Genomic DNA, 22,392 nt, shown 5'->3' on the forward strand with positions numbered 1-22,392 from the left:
TTTTAATAATACAGACTTCTAAATCAATTTTATTTTACTCTCTAATCGAAACGATACAAAAAAAAAAAGAAAAGAAGATAATCCGAAAAAAGCTTACCGAACAAAATTTTCGAAAAATTTCGGTCGACCAAAAAACCACGTTACACGTATCTCGTAACAAGATAACATATATATATATTATTATATATTATTAATATAATAATCCCTCCCTGCCTGTTCCCAGTCATAAAAGAAGAAACAAAAAAAAAAAAAAAAGAAAAGAAGAGAAGAAAAAAGACAAAAAGTAAATTTTTCTCTTGTAATAAACGCAAAATCATTTCTCCTGCGTATTCAGAATCGTAATGTATTTATATATACTATAGAATTAAAGAAATTATTGGAAAATATATCTATGGTGTAAAGAAGCGGAGTATCTATGGATTGGTATTAATATTACTTCTCGTTCGATTCGTCGAACGTGCCTTTAGGATAAACCGCGAAACGAGCCGTCCTTATCTCTTCGCGTCTTTCTATAGTTAAACGTATATACATGGATATATACACCTTCGGTAAAAAGGTTCATGGGCGCATCCTTAAGAGATCCTCCGTCTGTATACCGGCTTATCTCGAACGTAGGAGAAGAAGCTACGTGGTTGGGCTATAGGAGAAAATGAGATTCGCATAAGCGGAGATAGAAGCTGGGCTCTCTCTCTCTCTCTCTCTCTCTCTCTCTCTCTCTCTCTCTCTCTCTTACGAATACGATACATACTTAAAATCGAACACGTATAACCCAAGGACGATTCAAACCTGACGTATAACGAAAGACCATTTCATTTTACCGTCATAATATGCATCCTTACGTGCCGAGATTATTTTGGTTTTTTTTTCCTTCCTCGTTCTTTCTTTTCTTTCATCTCTCTTTTTTCTTTTCTTTTTTTTTTTATCTTCACTCGATAACGTCCCCGTTCGAATATAAAGAAAAAGAATTTTAAACTGTAGAATTGAGATGGATGTTGATCTCTAAGAATGAGAGATCGGATGGAATATCGTTGGAATTTTTAAATGGATGCGCGCGAGAATATTTCTCTAATGCGGAATAATTAATGTGATTAAGGATATTTGAATACTAATGATATTTCCTCTACTATTTGACGTTTTTGTAAACGAAAAATTTTCATTTAGTTAGACGTTAAGGTCGGACGAAGTAATACGAATGTTTACTACTTTTTTTATTTTAGTTTCTGTTTTGTTTCTTTTTTTTGTATATTTTTTTTTTTTTTTTTTAATAAATCTACAGCAATGTGAATGATCTTATTCGTCGACGTTTGAAAATCTGAGAATTTTTATTTAAAATTATCAGATTATGATATCAAAGATATTAGATTGCATGAAGCAATGTGGATATTTTTGTTATTTTATTCTTTTATTTTTTTTTATTTAGTTATTTCCTTTTATATAGATGCAAAAATTGATATGGCAAAAATATAAAAAGTAAATGATGATTTATTGTAAAAATTTTTCTAAATTTAGAAACGAAGTCGATATACGCATTTCGTATTATCGTAAATATTGTAATATACTCCTATATGAATTCTATAAATACTTTCGAAATAAATTGAAAAGGTATTGAAAAGTGTTAAACTTTTATAATGATTGCTAAAAATGCTACATATTTTTTTCCCGAACCTTTCATTTTACTTCACAGTTAAAAAATTTTCAAATAATCGTAATTTGCTTCAATGGTTTAACGATTTTACAGGATGTTTTATACGTAAAACAATGAGACCTATGTATAATGTATGAATACATTTTTTCTTTATTTAATAAAATAACTTCGCAATACAAAATTTGAAAAAAAGAAAAAAGAAAAAAAGAATATTTTCACTACACCTACGTTATAATCTTCACATTGATTTTAAAATTCCTATTAACGATTAAATTAAAACGAAAAAAGGAAGAAAAAAAAAAACACGAATATACATGTGTATAAGTACGTAAACAACTGTAGTAACTTATCAAAGCGATATCACGTGTAATGTTATATTACAAATCCTTCGAAATATTCACATATTTTTGAGTATATTGTACATATTTAACGTCTATATTACAGATTATCATTTTTTTTTTTTGGAGGGTGGGGATAGAAATTTGAAAAACATTTAACAGTGAATAAATCGAACGTAAAATGGAAAATATAAAAGGTAGGAAATGCGTGGAAATTCGTAAACATTCGCGTTCGTTTATCGCGAACGTGGACATTTATTATTCGTTACGTTGTCTTTATAACGTTCGTTCGTACGTTATGACGCGTCGAATCGAGATCATCGGCCGAGAACAAAAGCGGTAGTATTTCGAGTTAACAAAGCTTTCAGCGAGTCCGTCGGTAAAAATTCGTAGAGATTTTTAATGAAAAATTTCAAAGGCTATGTGTTTTTTTCCTCTCTTTCCTTTTTTTTTTTTTTTAATATTTTTTATTATCATTTTTTTTAGTTATTTTTCTCTCCATACAACTATATCTACCTTATTAACGAACGCAATTTATCCGCGAAAAAAGGAATCGCACGAAAATCTTTCAATTTTTCCGATAAAAACCATAACAATCGAAAGAGGAACAATCGCACGAAAATTAATAAAAAGATATCTAAATTTTTTGTAACTTTTAATGACCCTAATAAAAATTCATTTCTATTTGGATATAGTTAAATTTCAATGGTTAATATTAATATAGAATTTTATTGTATGAAAAAGATATTCTCATAAAGAGAGAAAGAGAGAGAGAGAGAGAGAGGGAGAGAGAGACAGAGATAAGAAATGTTGAATACAGAATGTTTCAAAAATACAATGTATAAAAACTACAAGAATTTTATTGCTACACGTATAAAGTGTGAAAAAGAAATATGGCTACGCTTATACAATTCTCTGCTCTTTAGAAAGTGAAAGAAGAAGAAGAAGAAGAAGAAGAAGAAGAAGAAGAAGGAGACGATGAAGAAAAAGAGAAGGAACAAAAAAAAGAAAAATGAAAGAGATGAGAAGTTACGCTAAGTCGAACGTCGGACAATGCCGAGGATTATCTTTTTAAGTTCGAATGAAAGGATAAATTCTTCTAGTCTAGTTTCTTTTCGGGTTAACGCGAGAATTCACGTTTGTCCTGTAAAAGAAGAAAAAAAAAATAAAAAACGAACGAAGAGATCATTCTATTAAAAAAAAAAAAACCTACAAAGAGATCATGCTCTAACGAAAGAAGGGAAAAAAGAAAAAAACAAAGAGAGAATGAGATTATCAGAATATTTGTAATAAAAATTTTAACAAGAACTACTAACATTTATGCACAATGAGAAATTATACAAACATACAACAACATTTTTGCTATTTATTGCGATTATACTCGTAGGAACAAAATCACGAATTCTTGTAAAGCTTAGGAGAGGAGAGGGTAGTTAGTGGGGGTGGATAGAAAGGAGAGAAGCAACGACTCCGAAATGCGATAGGATGTAAAAATAATCCCTCTCCGCGATCGGGATTTCTACGTGTTGGTAAAGAGTAATAAATTTGTCTAGTATAGCTGTTTTATCATTTGTAATTTCATATTTCCATATCTCGTTTATGTATGCTTGTAAAATTTGCTATGATATAAAGGAGATGTGTTCGTACGAAAGACTAACATTCTTCAAAGTAATTTCGAAAGATAATATTCAAAAACTATTAATAATTATTTTGTCAATAATTGCCAAAGAAAAACATTTGATATTGATCGTTCCAATAAAATTTATTCACTCGTTGTTTTCGTTAGAGAATATGATTTTTAAATAATTAATTAAAAAAGAAAGAACATGAATATCAGTTTAATATTTTGATTAATTGTTATCTTTTGTTTGCATAATTATTATTTTTGCAATTTAATAATTATAAAAAGAAAAAATATGTAACTCATTGTTCAAATAAAATTGATTTACTCATTCTTTCTGCTGGTAATAATAATTCTTAAATGATAAATAAATAAAAAAATTAATTTTAAATAAAATACGAATTGTAAATAAACTTTAATATAAATTTTAAATAAAATGAATAAAAAAATAAAGGAAGTAAATATCAGCTCGATATTTTAATTAACGATCTTCCTTCGTTCGTTCAATTATTATTTTGTTCAATTCAATAATTATAAAAGAATAAGAAACATTGTGGAGCTCATCACAATACTGATAAAACTAGTTTTCTCTTGTTATCATTTCTTTTAGTACAAACGTTTAATTTCAAGAATAACAAAAGAAAATTTTATTGTTATATCAGTATAAAAATCTAATATCTTTTTGTTTTCTTTCATTTCAATCTACAAGAATTACGTAAATGTAAATAGAACTATCCAGATCTTTTCTAACGACATAACATACATACATATGTAAATACATACATATATAAAACTAGCACAAAATATTGATATTATTAGTATTATAATAAATATATATATATATATATATATATATATATATATACATAATATATAAACTATATATACTATATTATTATATGATCATATTATATATATATATAATCTTATATATATAATCTTATATACATACATATACATATATATATATATATATAACCATGGCAAAACGAGCGTCATTTTGCAAACGAGACACGAACAGAGCTTGGACTCCTCCTCGTCATGTACTCCATCGTACGAGAAAATCATTAGAGAGAAGCGAAAGGACTGCCTTCGATGGAAGCTTCTTGTTGTAGTCTCCTTCTTCTTCTTCTTCTTCTCCTTCTTCTCTTCCTCCTCCTTCTCCTCCTTCTCCTCCTTCTCCTCCTCCTCCTTCTTCTTCTTCTTCTTACATCATCTCTCCTCTTCTCTCCTCATCTCGCACTTTAATTAAATTCCCAGGGAAGTGCTGGCCCTTCGGCCTTGCGCCCTTCGCGGCACCTTTTTTGTAACATCTTCTCGCTATATCCTCGTCTCTGTTATTCTCGAGCGAGTTTACTCTTCTTCCGTCTCTCATCTCTTAAGTGAGAAACTGCTCGTCTTGTAGAAAGAAAGAGAAAGAAAGAAAGAGGGAGAGAGAGAGAGAGAGAGAGAGAGAGAGAGAGAGAGAGGGAGAGGGAGATAGGGATAGAAAAAGAGAGAGAAAGAGAGAGAGAGAGAGAGAGAGAGAGAGAGATAAAGAGAGATAAAGAGAGAGAAAGAGGGAGAGAGAGAGAGAGAGAGCGAACCAGCGAGTATGCACATCGTATCCGCTAATTGACGGATGAATTAATTAGCACGAATGATCGATCGTGACCTCCCCGTCTATCAGTGAATTTATTTACAGAAAGCTCTACTATAGAACCCTCATTAACCATGTCTAAAGAAAAAGTGATCTTTTTGATGTTACAAAATTATGATACTTCGTATTAATTTTAAAGGATCGTACGTCGGATACGAACATTATTCCGATCGTTGCTTTTAACAAGTCTTCTTTTCCTATTTCATTTTTATGAGTGTTGGGGGTGATTTTTCTTTGGAGGGGAGGATATAAATGTGTTACTTTTTAAAGTAATTTATTTGATAAGTAATGTTTATACTTGGCAAATTTTTATTACTTGGCAAATAATAAAAATTTTTTTTTAATTGGCAATAAACGTTTTAAAATAAGTGTTAGTAAATATTAGATTGATTAATAAGTAGATTGAAATTTTTAGTAGGAATTAATGAATACGTTTTCGTTTATTTAATGTGCAGTATTATATTGTATTAATACTGTTTATTTATTATAGTATTAAAATATAATAAGTACTATTTATTTAATATAATATTATACTACATTAATGGTTTTTGTTCAGATTTACAAAATACTATATTAGCATTATTTATTTAGCATAGTATTATATTAAATATTAATTTTATTTATTTAAATATAAATTACTGTATTAGTATTGTCTATATAATGTAATATAGTATTTTATATGTGTTATAAGTCTTTTTAATTTAGACATAAAATATCTACTATATATCAATGTAATTTATTTATTGTAATATTATGCTATGTCGAATTTTATTTATTTAAATGAAAAAGAAGAAAAATCGAATATAATAAAAGTATTCGATGACATAAAATGTTACAAATTCCGACAATACTTATTAGCTAACGAAGAACATAATTATATAAATTAATGTGACATTCCTTAATACCTTGACACATACAAACACACATATACACGTATGTCATTAACCGTTGTCGTGTTTTTTATAATTATTTTATTAATAATCTCAATATTATTTAAAATAATCGAAATCGAACTATATTCAAATCATTTGACTATTTCATAAATTTAACTTTTTCCACTTTTATGATAATATCGTATTTTCTTTATCGGCAATAACGTCGATATGGTAAATTCATTTTGTTTTTATTTTATGGTAGCTAAGGAAAAAAATACAAAAAAAGAAACGTAGATAGCTCGATACTAGCGATCGTTGTAATCGGAGCACGTCGTGATCGTACCTATAAGTGCCGATCCGGTTTCGAGTCCTTCGAACTACGCTCACAGCTTTCGTAATTCTTTTTCGATTGAGTGCGAGTTTCTTCGCGTCTATTTACTTCACATAACGATTACATCCTTAGGCTAACTTATCTAATAAAAAATTAGATAAATGTAATAAAAGAAAACAAATATATGTGTATATATATATGTGTGTGTATGTGTTTCTATAGGAGTGAGTATATATATATATATATATATATGTGTGTGTATATATATATATATATATAGTACTTCTTTTCCAATAATTAGTAATTATCTATAGTAGATAATATCGTTTTTATATTTCTCATAAAAATTATTAACGAAAAAAAAAGGAAAAAGAATATATATACATACTCCTGAGAGTACTAATTAAATTGAAAAAGCATGATCATGAAGCGTTAGATAATTTTGTTGAAAAAATTTAATAAATAAGACAAATAAATGGTATTAATGTAGATAAAAGTAGTTCGTAAAAGTTTATTTAAATCACACCGCTTAAAGATCTATATTAATACTTATCTATAATGAAAAGATTTAGTTATTTTTCTTCAACATTCGGACGAAAGACAAAAAGAATTCTTCTAATTCTACCCAAATTCACACAAAAGGAGAAAAAACAAACGATATTTTTATAAACGAGGAGTAGAGTCGATTTATGTAATTTGTTAACTATGAAATCGATGTTGCTAAAATTATAAATCAAAAATACTTCAAATTCTCATAAACTATTTCTGGAAACATAATGACACTATCGAGGAATGAAATCAATTTATGCTATTGTTAACCATCGGATCGGCATTTCCAAAATTGGTAAAAAAAGAAAGGCTGAATTTCCATCAATTCTAAAAAAAAAAAAAAGGAAAGAAAAGAAAAAAAAAGAACATTAAAACAAAGCTTCAATACCAGTGAGTAGGAATGAGATCGATTTAATTAATCGTTAATCAACGATGTTGTCAAAATAAGAAAGAGAAAAAAAACTGGATAAAAGGTTCTATCACATTCCAATCAGTCCATTATAAAAAACATTTCTGGAAACGTTAGAACAGAATACATTTACATACATATGTATCTATGTATTGGAAAGTGGTAATACGAAGGAAAAGGGGAATAAGGTGGACGATAATTCAGCAAACCGGGTATATAATTATCAGACTGCGTAATTGTTAATTATTGCGCCATTGTTAGAGGTGAGTAATTAATGCGGTGCCAAAGTTCCTTCGTACGCGTCTCACGCGATCGTACGATTGATTAGAGGCCCTATTGGACTTCGCGGAAGAATCATGCTTGGGAAGATACGTGTACGTGTCTGTTTCTGTATTTGTATGTGTAAGAGAGAGAGACAGAGAGAGACAGAGACAGAAAGAGAGAGAGAAAGAGAGAGAGAGAGATAGAGAAGGACAGAGAGAGAGAGAGAGAGAGAGAGAGAGAGAGAGAGAGAGAGAGAAAGAGAAAGATAGAAGAGGTTTCTCGGCTAGAAGGGTCAATTTACCGACGATCGAATATCTCGATCGCGGTACGAGGGAGTCCTCTCAAAGTACTTCTTCCCTTTATCTACGTCGATTAAACTCGCTACTTAACTCAATAGGAGTGAGTACTCACACTATACCACTATCGTTTCTATTCCGTAAAAATACCAGCAATAGCAAGAATTATGACCTAACATAATTTTTTATTCTTTTCAAATATGAAACATCGGTATGTTGATTTTAAATAAGTCGTAAAATCGTTTGGTTGAGGTTAACCATTAATAAAATATTGGCTTACGACTTGAAACCTCTGCTTTGATCATTTCTGACCTAGATTTTGGATGGAAAAAGGGATAGTATAAAACGTCGTAAAAATTTGAGCTATAAAATTCCACGGTATTTTTTATTTATCGATAATAAAAATGTATTCCTTGTGAACGACTAATGGAATGTATTATATTAGTGGTCATTAAAAGATCCTAATAAAAGGATATCTTACTTTGAAGAAAGTTCATTAAGTTTTTATTTATGTTCAGGGTTATTTTATTATGGAAATATTTTTTCTTTCTTTTCTTCTTTTTCATTTCTGTCTTTTTTTCTTTTTTTTTTTTTTTTTTAAGTGAACATTAAATTGTCTATTTCGAAAGAAGGAAAATTAAATTTTCTAAGGAGTCTAAACACTGGTTTGTTTTTCATCCCTTTTTTTTTTTAAAGATAAACTGTACTGAATATATAATATAATATTGTTTATATATTAATATTGTATAGTTATATATGATTATATTACAATTTATCGTATAAAAATAATAATATTATAATATTAAATGATTTATAAATTTTCTATTAATTTATTATCCCTTTTTTGTAATTCATTATCCATCGAAATTTATTCCTGAACACAGTCATACAAAATTTTAATAACAATGTAATATGACAGTAGGGATATATGATATTAATTTGACTTCTGATAACATATGAAATATTTGTTTAAAAGGTCCTTTGAAATACGTGGTACAGAGAGGATAAATTAAAACTGAACTATTATATATTTCTCTTAGGCGTGCTTTTACATTTGAGAGAAAAAGAGAGAAACTAGATCTTCATAGTTCGAAACAAATTTTAAAAGTTTTACAATTTTTTAATTTCAAATATGTATTTCATATGTATATGAAAAAAAACAAAAGAAATAAACGAAATAAGATCGTCGATACTTCATTGAAAATTTCGATTGATTAATATTTCCATTTTATTATTTATTTATTTATTTATTTGTTTATTTATTTATTTATCAAAGAATTAAAAATATCGAAGGAAAAATGGAAAAATAAAATCAATATATGTACATATTTTCAACGTTTATTAAACGTTCGATTAACCGTCGAAAAAAGACAAAAAGAGAGCAACGAAAAACAAAAGTAAAAAAAAAAACAATTAAAAATAATAAATCTAAATTAAATAAATAAATTAAATTACAAATAATAAATTTTATCGAATAGTTCTTGAAAAATCAAATAAAAAACGTTTTCAATATTTATGAAAGATTCTCAATTAATTGTTATTTATCCAATCATTCGTTATAAGGTTAAAAGATGATAACAAATCGAAAAAAGAAATTAAAAGATAAAAAAAATATATAATAACGACAACAACAATAATAACGACAACGACAACAACAACAACAATAACGACACAATAAAAAGAGATAGTCGTAATAAAAGAACAAAAATGAATTTGATAGAAAGATATCAAAGGTATACAGCCTGATAAAAGATTTTCCATTGTTAATAATAAAAGAAACAGGAAGTATGAAAGAAAAAAGAAAAAGAAAAAAAACCAAAAGGAAAAAAGGAAAGAATAAGAAAGATGAAAGAAGGATGTGAGAGAAGGAGTGAGAAAGATGGCGTATACGCGACGTGATTTATGGGAGCACACACACACACCTATCTCACTCTCTCACTCGCTCTTTTACTTGTTCGCTCTTCCTCTCTCATTCTCTCACTCTCTCAGTCTTTCTCACTCCCTCTCCCCCTCTTTCTCTCTCTCTCTCTCTTTCTGTCTCTCTCGATCATTCATTCTTTCTCTCTCTTTCTTAGCGTTTTGTTTGCTTCTGCATCGACGTTCTGTTGCGTTGGCAGCCAGTTCCGCCCTTTTTTGCAACCCCTTCCGACAGATCCCCTTCCACGCCTTCCCATTAGTAATGCCTCGGTCATTACGAGCTCTTCGTCGATTTCCCGTCGCTAATAAATTCCGATAAAACTTCGCTACGCCCCCAACCTGACATCCTTCGATCGTCGTACAAGATTTCTTCTCTTTTTTCTTTTCTCTCTCTCTCTCTCTCTCTCTCTCTCTCTTTCTCTTTTTCTCCGTCTCTTGCCCTTCTCTCTTTCTTTCTCTCTCTTTTTTTCTCCTTCTCTCCCTCTCTCTCTCTTTTATTTGTATCTCTCTCTTTCTTTCTCTTTCTTTCTCTTTCTCTCTCTCTCTCTTTCTTTCTCTTTCTTTCTCTTTCTCTCTCTCTTTCTTTCTCTTTCTTTCTCTTTCTTTCTCTCTCTCTCTTTTTCTTTTTCTCTCTATCTTTTTTCCTCTCTCACCTTCTCTTTTTCTCTCTTTTTCTCTCATTCTCGCTTTTCTCTCGAATTCAATGTACGAAAAGAGAATGACGAACGTTCGATCGAATTAGAAAATGAAACGAAAGAAATTAGAAAAATCATTATTAGAGATTTTATGTTCGAGAAAGTAGGATCGATCGTTCGATCGAAATTACGCAAAAATTAGAAAAGTTGTTATTACGAATTTTAAGAACAAGAACGATCGTTCGATCAAAATTAGAAAAAAATTATTAAAATTATTTGAAGTATTATGGATTTCAAAATCGGAAGAAAATAATCAATCATTCGATTGAGTAAATTACACAAATATTGGAAATATCATTTTTACGAATTTAATGATCCGAATTTATGAGTTTATGAAAGAAGAATCGAAAATCGAGATTAGAATAAAAATAGGATATCTTGAATTAAAAAAAGGATATCTTAATTTTCAGTACCTTTTTTGTTATTTTTATGAATTAAAAATTAAATAAGATCGAAATTTTCTGAAATTAGGTTAACAATTTATTTATTGTCGTGAATTAACAATATTTTTTATCCATCACATTGTTAATTCAATTTTATCAAAGTAAAATAGATTACAAGACTGATTAATATACGTTAAAATTGAATAAGCTATAAATTATAATAAATAAACCGAAGTATTTTATGGAACTGAATTAATAATTATATTGTTAAAATATAAGTAAAAATTTTATTGACTAATCAAATAGTTAATTAAGTATTATTAAATATGTAAAAATTGAAATAATTATATTATGAAAAATCAAACAATATTAATATCGTTCGTAACAAGAAGTATATGTAACTACTATAATAGCTATAAAGACTACTAGGAAATACTATAAAAGCTAAGTAGCAGTTATGCGAAAACAAATAACTATTAAGAATAAACGTACTAAGGAAATAATTAATCAACGACGTTTTTGTTAAGAAGAATTTTGAAATATTTCCTTACCGTTAAAACTTCACATTTTCAATTCCAAAAAATTAAATATATAAATAAGCAACAAATATATAATACAATAATAATTATTATACTACAGTAGAGAATAGTAATTTTGGTAACATATGGTATGAAATGAAGTGGAACGTAACAGCTGTATTCTTCCAAATTGCAATGGCCATGGTGTAAATCAAATGAAAAAATTTGGGAAAAACACATACATAAACGCACGTAAACGCACAAAACACACACAAAATACACATAAAATACACACACATACATATACATTGCCCCTCTCTTTTTCTCTTTTCGTAACTACGTAGTTACAGCGTTGTTATTTATCATGGAAATTTATGGATACATTTATTATGGAAATTGATATCGTGGTTAAATGGCGAACGAGCAGTGGAAACGTGGATCGGCATAGTCTAGCGTCGATACTACGTCGTGGAATAAAATCAATTTTCACCAACGCCGAAATCCGATACGGCTTTACCCCATTGACCTAGCTTAGCCAACCGGTACGATAAAATAGAGAAATGACTGGATGCCGAACTACCAGGCGGGAGAATTCAAATTCCTACAAATCAAAAAGTTAACACTACCGGTAACACTATCCTTGTTTTATGATATGCCTAAGATCGATGTCTTTCAAATAAAACAAAATCCAAAATAAACAAAGATGCATACATACATAAACAAAATAGACGCCATATAGTCGCAAAATAGCAAACTATTTCTGAAAATAGAGGAATTCGTAATAGAGGACCGATAGTAATAGCAATAAAAAACCACCAAAAATAGATGACGAAAGAATTGAAACGTACAAACGGACAAATGCAGAAAATGCAAATAACGGTGGGAAACAATAGACCACATAATTGGAGGATATGAATTAATGACAGGCATTGAATACACACAAATAGATATAATACTGCTACTAAAATATTAAACAAAGCAATAGTCGACAATCATAGTCGATAATCATAGGAACAGAAGACTACAAATTATATTTGAACGCATATACACAGACAGAACAGTGAAATATGATTGACGGGATCGTACATCTGGATGCAAACGAAACGAAATAACATATTATTGACATTATTGACATTTCAATACCCATAACGACAATAACATGTGACTCAAATACTATGAAAAAAATAGAGAAGTATACTGCACTGACGTGTGCAAAGAATGTAGAAACAATAGAGAGTGCATATAATACCACTGATAATATCTCTAACAGGGATCAGCTCCAACAGTTTTAAATAATATCTCGAAACGTTAAATATACATTCACCTGCACGTAAGTGTAAGTTCAGAGGCCAGTTATATTAAAAATATAGCACTATATATTCAAAACAATATTTTTGAATATAGAAAAGAAAGATTAAATTTCTCAGAGATTCGTTCAATCTGCTTAATATCCCAAGAAATAATAGAAAAAAAGTAATAGTAATATACTACTGGATTATTTGCGGGTAAAAAAATTATAGTATTGTTTTTTTTTTTTTTAGATATATTAAAATGTTAAAATTGTGTTGTATAGAGACAAAAGTTCTTAGACGAGTTTAAAAATCGAATAATCTTTTTGAAAATTGTTTAGGCTAATTTTGTTCATATTGTGAAACTATAAGCCTAACTTATAAAGTTGAAAACCTAATTATATTATCCTTTGTAAATCTAAAAGTTTAATTATAAGCCTAATCGAAAAAGAGTAATCGATTTTTAAAATCATTTAGGAACTTTTAATATTCCTAGACCAACCTGTATAATATTTTCTATTTTATCTGTATAATAGTAGTGAAATACTCTTTAGCGTAGTGTTGTTTCGTATTTCTTACTAATAATATTATTAATATAATTTAGTAAATTTTCTAGCATTAGTAAAATATTAGTATTATACCGTATCTTTCAGTATTAATGAAATATATATTAATATTCTTCAGTGATATTTTACAATATTTGTAATATTAGTAAAATTCTAGTGTTACATTTATTACTGTTGTATAGTATTTTTTAATATTAATAAAACTAGTGTCGTTTATTAGAATTGTACAATACTTATTTATTATCTATTATCTATTATCATCTATATACTTTTTATTTATTATTACTAGTATTATTCATTTAGATATCTTTTACATTATATTAACATAAAATCCTTAGGAAATTTTTAACTTTTGAAGAACCATCGATCTACTTGATTGAACTACTCGTTAATTTAATACTGTATGTATTTCTTAATACCAACGAAAGAAATACTATTTATAATATATTTTTATTGAAAATAATTACTTATATTGTTCAAATGGCTACTTTCAACATTGCATTAGAAAAACGAACTCTTAACTTTGAGAGAACCATTTCTCGAACTACTCGTTAAATGTAATACTGTATGTAGTATTTTTTAATATTTAATATTATTTATTAATATTTCCTCTTTTCGTTCTTTCTACTTTACACCGAAAATAACATTATTATAGTGTTATTTATTGAAATATGCATATACAATATTTATTGTGTGTACATATACAATACTATATAGTATATATAACATATATCTATACAATACTATAAAAATATTGTATGTGTATATGTATATATGTATGTACATACTGTAAGTATATACTACATGAATAAGAATTTATACGAAATCTCTTACATTTTGAAAATCATCGATCTACAGTTATCCACTTGATAACTTGATAATTTGATAACTCAACCACTTGATACAGTAAACACTTTCAAATATCATGAGATTTATATTGAAATTTAAAAAAAAAAAATCTATCGTTTTACTTGACAAACCGTTCATAGTAAATGCGTAAACTTACGTTTAGGCTGGCATCGTGTCAGACGTGGACCCGCGTAATTAGCGGTGACTCAACGATAATGAAGCTTCCATTATGGGTCTGGTCCTCGGTTAATTAGGTCTCTCGTTGATTTATTACGATCACGAGATAGCCGCGCTCACGCGTTACTGGTTCGTGTGAATGGTACGCTTTACTATTACGAGACAGACAGAGACGGAAAATAGGCTTCCGTAAGCTAGTAGATACCAAAATTCTAGTTTGAATATTCTGCTCGAGATAAATCAAGTTCGGTAAGATCAATCTTTCAGAAATTATTTCGTTAACCTATCAAATCTTTTTCTTTTCTTTTCTTTTTTTTTTTTCTTTATTCATTTTCCGTAATTAGATTATTTGTCTATTCCTGCATCTTATTTATATGCTAAGATAATTAATTCAAGCAATATGTAGGATAAAAAATGGTGAATTTTTTAAATAGCCCCTTAAAATATTAATTTAATCTACTGATTGGGTCAAAAGTTTTCCCCGATGGGCCAGAAGTTCTTAAGCGATTTTGTAAATCGATTAATCTTTTTTGAGACTTTTTTCAGGCTGTAAATATTACATTTCTAGAAAGTTCTCTTCGATCTAAAAGAAAAAAAAAAGAAAATTAAATTGATCTAAAAAATCTCGTAAAGGAATAATTGAATTTTATAAATTATCTAAGAACTTTTGACCCAATCTATAATTAAATTGGGACATGTTGATATTTGAAATATCTTTTATTTTTAATAAACAAAAACGAATATTATTTGTAGCATTTTTAATGCTACTATAATATTAATATTATTTATTAGTATTGTATAATATTTCTTAATATTAATAAACTACTGAAATATACTCTATATGTACGTAGTGTAATACCAAATTTATTTATTTATCATATTGATAGTTAGCTTAAAATTTGCTTATTTACTGAAACATTGTACAACAAATTCATTAATTAATTAAAAGGTTGATTATTTAATTGATCAAATTATATAAAATATAATTACTTCAAACTATAGTTTATTAAAAATTTAATGTTTTTCAAATTTAAAAGCAACTCAAACGTGAGCTAAACGATTAGAATTTCTGAATTATTTATTTTGTCTTTCACGAAATCTTTAAATCTATAAATAAGAAAATACTTGGCATTATTACGAAAAGTTCAGGTAAAAAATTAGATATTATTATGCGTTTGAGAAAATAAAAAAAAAAATAAAGAAGGAAAGAAGATATTCAATGAGCTTCTAATGATAGTCGAGCCTTTTGAAGCAAAGAAAGAAATCCTAAGTGTAAACCAAACTTTTCTTTATACTGACTTTCGGAAGTACGTAAAAGAACGAATCCCCAGCTCTTTAAAGAAGTTTCCGAGCAGAACAGCAAATCTCCTTTGAATCTGCGTCAATGTACTTATATATCCACTTTCATCTGTAATTTTTTTTTTCCTTTTTTTTTGTCACTATGATGATACACTCCAATACCATAAAAGCTTTCAACTATTGATACATTTGATAACTTCGTGAAAGTTAAAAATAAAAAAAAATAAAAAGAAAGAAAAAATTCCGAACTAATGATGAATTAATTATAAGGAAAGAAATTTTTCTTTTGATAAAAAAAAAAAATATCAACCAACAATTTTTGTTAATAAATATTATAACGTGTCATAGGTATTTTCGATTTTGTGTTTGTGTACTATCAACGATATTATATTTTCTTATATTTTTTATGTACTTGTAATTTGATGAAAATACCAAATTATTATTACGATTATTATTATTTTTGTTCGATATATTATTTATGCTTAGTAATTTTACATTAATATATCATATTTTTAACATATTATATTCATTCCATGTAATTATATTTAATTATTATATCAATTAATATACAATCTTCTTACAAATACGTAAAAATTATTTTTCTTATTTTTAAGGAAACAAATTTAATTTATATTTAAATTAAATTAAATGATAATATTTAATTTAAATTTATAATAATTTATATTGAAGTAAACAATTTATATTTAATTTAAATTAAATTAAATCTTATCTTATCTCTAAAAAACGAATTTTTATTTGAATAAATTTTGTTTAAAACCTAATGTTATAGTGTAAACGAAAATAGATGTAAACATAGAAAAGTAAATAAATAAAAAATGACTTTAAACGAATATATTAAAAATTGTTGATATCTCTTGAATCAACTATTAAAGATTACAAAGAATAAATAAAAATTCGACGATTATCTAGAACGTTCATTCTCTGAAATAATCATTAAGGCTAATCGATCTTCCTTTTCTCAGCAAGATGGATAGAAACGATACTATAATACCCAGTATGGATGCAATGACTTTTCTCCTATGCTTTAAATCTCTCTCTCTCTCTCTCTCTCTCTCTCTCTCTCTCTCTCTCTCTCTCTCTTATTTTTCTCTCTCTTTAGTTCGCGATTCATAGAGCCTGACTACAACTACGTGTGGTAGAGACGCGATTAGCCTCCCGTCGGCTCTTGTTATGCCCTCTCGACCTATACCATCGTACTTGTTGCTCGATGATTAAGGACCTTCGAAATTCACTACTACTAAATCGATTATGCGTAAATTATTATTTCCTAATTACAACGATTTTTCCAAAATTTAAAACCTATATCCGATAATTCTTTGTAAATATAATACAAAATATTTCGTTCATTTTTATTAGATAAAGAATAATGTATATATATATATATATTTAATTAAATATATAATACGTATAATTAATAAAAAAAAATGCGTTTAATAAAATAGATTTGCACAATTAACTACGAAGTCTATGTACATTTCTTTTTTTTTTTAAATACTAATGACCCAGTCAAGTATTATTGGTATATATCAAATATTATTAGTATTATTAGTAGATCAAGTTATAGAAGTCTACATGAATATTTATAATATTTTTTTTTTTTACGTATTTATACAATAGTGATTATTTGCAATGAAAATTATTTTTCAAATAAAAGATTGCTACTATATATATAGTGCTACCTATTTACAAGATAATCGATTAAGTATTAAAGAATATTGTTCTTTATCAGTACGACGATTTAAAAAGCAAATCGTCAGAACTATATAATATTTTGATAGCTGATTCCATCGAACAAATTTGTTCATCTTCAACTCATAAAAGAATATAATTTGTAAATAATATATTTGTCTCGTATGGAATATAAATTACAGTACAGTAGAAATTTATTAGTCAGTCGTTAAGATATCAATTATTTCGTAAAATAGCAATTTTTTATTACACATGATTTTCATTAGAAATGATTATTATTATATAAATATGTAAAGAGAAAAAGAATTATAAGTATCAGTTAAAATATATATATATATATATATATATATATATATATATATATATATATATAAATCGAAAATGTCACGAGTAAAGAAGAAAAATATGTAACTTCAATGTTTGTTTCAAGGGTTTTCAAGGGTTGCGATTGTTTTGCATATATATATATTCCTTATGTAGAGAACAGTATATGTATATATATATATATATATATATATATATATATATATATGAAAATGTTAATTTTAACGATAAGGAAATATTTTTCTTTCTTTGTTATTTTTCTGATGTATTTCAGATCACGACAGAGACAATGTTTTCTCATTTTTTTCTTCTTTTTTTTTATAAGATAATATAATCACTTTCTATAAATCTTTATTACCTAATTTATTTAATTTATTTATTTTTCATTTTATGTAAGATGTTATATCATAATATCGTTAATTTTCAATTTTCAATTATTTATGTATTTATTTTTGATCTTTTATTTAATTATTTTTTATTTTTTTATTATTCTTTATTTTATTTAATTATTTATTTTTAATTAATTATTAGATAAAAATATTCTTTCATATAAAAGTTATCATCGAATCATTAACTTTATCAGCATAAGATCGGTGCAAACATTTTCTCTATGCTTATTGACAATCGTATAAAACATTAACGTATTAACATATTTTTATGAAATACGTAGGATATAGTAAAGAGGAGAAAGAATAAAAGAAAAAAATGAAATAAAAGAAACATTAAGAAGAAAAAGAAGAAGAAGAAAAAAATATATTCAAAACATTGGTGTATTAACAGAGAAATAACCGACTAAACGGGTTTCAAAGAACAAGTATGAGTTTCGATCTTCGGAACATGCTGGTTTATATCTACAACATTTTCCCGGAAGGGTCGGTAATTCGATAAGAAAAACGACCAAGTTTCCCGATAATTTCCCAGTTCGTTCGAACGTAGAAATCCTTTAAACGATCACGCGATATTACTGATCTACGTACGATTGTAAACATATATATATATATATATATATATATATATATATATATATATATATATAGGATGTCTCATTTCAAACGATATATCCAAATATCTCTTCTTTAAAACGAAACAAAGGTTTGGAATAAAAGTTATTAGATTTTCCAAGGAATAAATGTATTATATATTTAATTAAATAATATAAAAATACATATATCTTAAATATTTCATAGAAGACGTTGATTATCAAGATACAAAACTCGTAATCATTATTTTTAATCGTAATCAATATTTTAAGCCTAACAAAAGTTGTAAAAAATATTAATACGAATCGAACGAGTTACATCATACCCTTTCATTCATAATTCATCGAGTTATAATATCTAGATAGTTTAACAAACTGCTTAGTTGCAATAATATTTTTATATTATATAAAAATAATATTTTTGAACACTTGAAGTAATTATTTGAAGAGCGGTGGTCATGAACAGTTATAAATAACATCATTGCGATAACACACATTGTAACTCGATGAAATATCGATGAAAAGGTACCTTCCGGGTATTCGTATTGATATTCTCTATAACTTTTGTTCGACTTAAAATATCGATTTCCATGAAAAAAAAAAGAAATCGTCACGATTTCCATATCTTGACAACAAAAACGTCCTCCATGAAATATCTGCAATACGTGTTACATTTTTCCCCTCAAAACTTAGATGGTTTTATTTGAAACATTTGTTTACGAAACCAATGGGATCGAATATATTTGGCCATATCGTTTAAAGTGAGTCACCCTATATGATGTGTATATATATATATATACCAATAACATTTGCAAAAGTTCGCGTGCACGCGTCCTGCGTGTTAGACAATATTACCATGGATGCTCTGGTGTTGCTCTGGTCTCTTGCTGATACGAGCAACTAGTTCCTCGCTACGTTAACTCGCCTACTCTTGATGATGATATAGTTGTAGCGTGCACTTGCTCTTAAACTGCTGCGTCGAAATACACGATGTAATATTTCGATGTTTCGAGTTCCATAACTCGTTACGCGTAGAAATAGAAAAAGAGAGAGAGAGAGAGAGGGAAAAAGGGAAAGAGAGAAACAGAGACAATCATAGATCACGTGTTAAATATAATTGAATCGACCTTCTATACGAGGAGAGTAATAAACCATAGTACTTGGCTAATATTTTCGGCTGATTTTACAAAAATTCCAAAAAAATTCATTAAGAGCTTCTATTTAAATTTAAAAGAGTGAGAAAGCAATATCAGTATTAGTTGGATGTTGCACACGATTTTATATATTTGATAAAAAATAAAAATTAAAAGTACTAGGAAAAAAATATAAATTTAATCAATTCAAAATGTTGAACGTTATATATCATGAATAATAGAATTTTTTAACTAAAATATGAAATCTTAGGAATTATGTGTTAAATTCGATCAATAACGATCTTTGATTTACACTGATAATAAAAATAAATTGTAATACTTAGAGTATTTAACTGTCTACTTAATAATTCTATAAATGTAAAAATAGAAAAAAGAACAGAACACCGAACGTTTTACTGAAAATAAATATACTTTTATGTAAAAGAAAAGAAGAAAAATTTTGTTTATATATAAAAAAAAAAGAAAGAAACAGATTAACACAAATAAATACTTAAAGTAATTATCTTTACAGTTTCTCAGATTTAAACCAACAAAAAAGATGAAAAAAGAAATAAAGAAGGAAACAAAAATTGTTAAATAGAAGTTGACGGAAAACTCATTAGAAAAAGAAAAAAAAAGAAACTATTCAATGATAAGTAAACGATAATGTTTTTTTATGAAGAAAGTAAAAAAAGAAAGAAAAAACATGTACAAAAAGGTGATATTAGCGTCTGAAACGTGACGTCCTTGATTTTAACAAATTCGAAAGGAAAAACATAGAGAGTAAACAAAATTGCAAACCTGACGCAAAATGTTTGCCCTGGAAATAAACATCGGAGCACGTAAATGGAGGTAATCGTCGCGACAAAGGTAAACGGCATTGCAATTAACGTGCACGCGCCGGACAAAATGAAGCTTTACATTTATAGTTTATCCGAGCACGAGAATATTCTCGCTTAATGCTCTGGCATTTAAATCAATTATAGAGATACGTGCCGGTATTCACACAATACTTCCTAAATAATGTTGAGTATAGTTATATAGTTGAGAAAAAAATATTATCATCGCGATCATCGATTTGTCACAAATTGATAATAGATCGAAATCGATCAATTTTCCGAGAAGAATTATATTTTTTCGTAAAAAATTATTTGATAAAAACGAAAGAAAATTAATATTATCTAATAAAATTTTGTTTAAAAAGAAATTCACAAATTTCTACGTAAATGAAATTTTACATAAAATATTATTTAACATAAAAGAAATTATTTCTTTGATAAAAATTAATCATTTCAAAGAAGTGTTCCGATTTATATCAACTAAAAATGAAAGAAAGAAAAAAGAAAAAGAAAAGCGAATTTTATCTTTATTTCGATATCAAAATTATACGACATAATTTATTTTCAAAAAATTATTTAAACGAATCAAAATATATTTTGAACGATTTGAAAATAATCGATAACAACGATCAGTACCATTGAAAACAGCAAGAGTAGAAAAATAAAAATTTATCAAATCGTACAAGATAATTCGTAGAAAAATAATAGAGAAAAAATAATTCGAACGATTAGAGATCATTAATTAATCAATATCGCTAAGAAAGGAAAGAAAATATAAAATAGAAAGAATTAAAAAAAAAAAAAAAAGAAAAGAAAAAATAAAAGGAAAACAAATCTAACTCACCGGAAGACAATTTCGATTTTTGAAGTAGCCAACTCTGTAGTGCCAACCTCTCCCGATGTCTGCAGAAGAATTCTGGTCTGATACCGTGCCTCTTCAAAAAGTCATCGCACTTTTGCAAAACGGCTAATGCCTTGGCCGCTTCGAATTCATCGATATTGTCAAAAAGATCTTCGGTAGTATTATTGCTGATTGAGTTAAACGAGGAACGTTCCTCGTAAGTTTCATCTGGTAAGAGCATGCCCATACCAGGTTCAAAATTGGCGGGCCAATCGCGACTTCCGGCTCGCGGCAAGCCTCCAAAGCACATATTAGTAATTCTCGCAGAATTGGCGAGCACGTTTACGTCCCTTTCACCTTTTCGTTCCTTCTCGACGAGATTATCGGAACGCGCTCGTATACCCATTCGCTTTCTTCTAATACTTTGCTATCGCGGAAGATAAGTCCGCCATTTTGAATGAAAACGAAATTCGATCAATGGCGCGAACAAAGATGTCGGACGACCATACGAAATTTCACGAGACGAGACAACGAATTTACGAGAATGACTAATGAATATAAGAAAACAAAAACAAAAAAAAATCAAAAAAAAAAAGAAAAAAGAAGAAGAAAAAGAACGAAATAAAAAGAAATAAAAAATTGTTCGCTATGCCTGATATCTAATCATTCAGATCTATTTCAGATTTGATCAACGCTTATTACGATGACTTTGGTCTGCTAATTTTTTTTTCCTTTTTTTTTCTTTGGTTTCTTTTGTTCAACTCTTTTGTTCTTTTCTTATTCTTTTTTCGTTTTTTCTTCTTTTCTTTCTTTTTTTTTCTTTTTCTACTTTTTCTCTAGGTGAACCGTTAATTGAACCAAGTCTTCGAGTTCTCCATCATCTTCTTTCTCTTTCTTCTCCTTCGT

General features: G+C 27.6%; 1 protein-coding gene across 1 annotated transcript in view; it reads right to left on the reverse strand.

Moving 5' to 3' along the window:
- The window catches only part of LOC122633776 (unconventional myosin-Va), a 74,385-nt gene extending 52,342 nt beyond the window's left edge, over positions 1–22,043 (reverse strand). The window contains exon 1 of the mRNA XM_043822113.1: positions 21,490–22,043. Coding sequence (XP_043678048.1) covers positions 21,490–21,892 — 403 coding nt within the window. The 5' untranslated portion in view covers positions 21,893–22,043. The remainder of the gene's footprint in view (positions 1–21,489) is intronic.
- Between the last annotated feature and the right edge of the window lie 349 nt (positions 22,044–22,392).

Source organism: Vespula pensylvanica, chromosome 13 (assembly GCF_014466175.1).
Source record: "Vespula pensylvanica isolate Volc-1 chromosome 13, ASM1446617v1, whole genome shotgun sequence".
Taxonomy (NCBI): Eukaryota; Metazoa; Arthropoda; class Insecta; order Hymenoptera; family Vespidae; genus Vespula; species Vespula pensylvanica.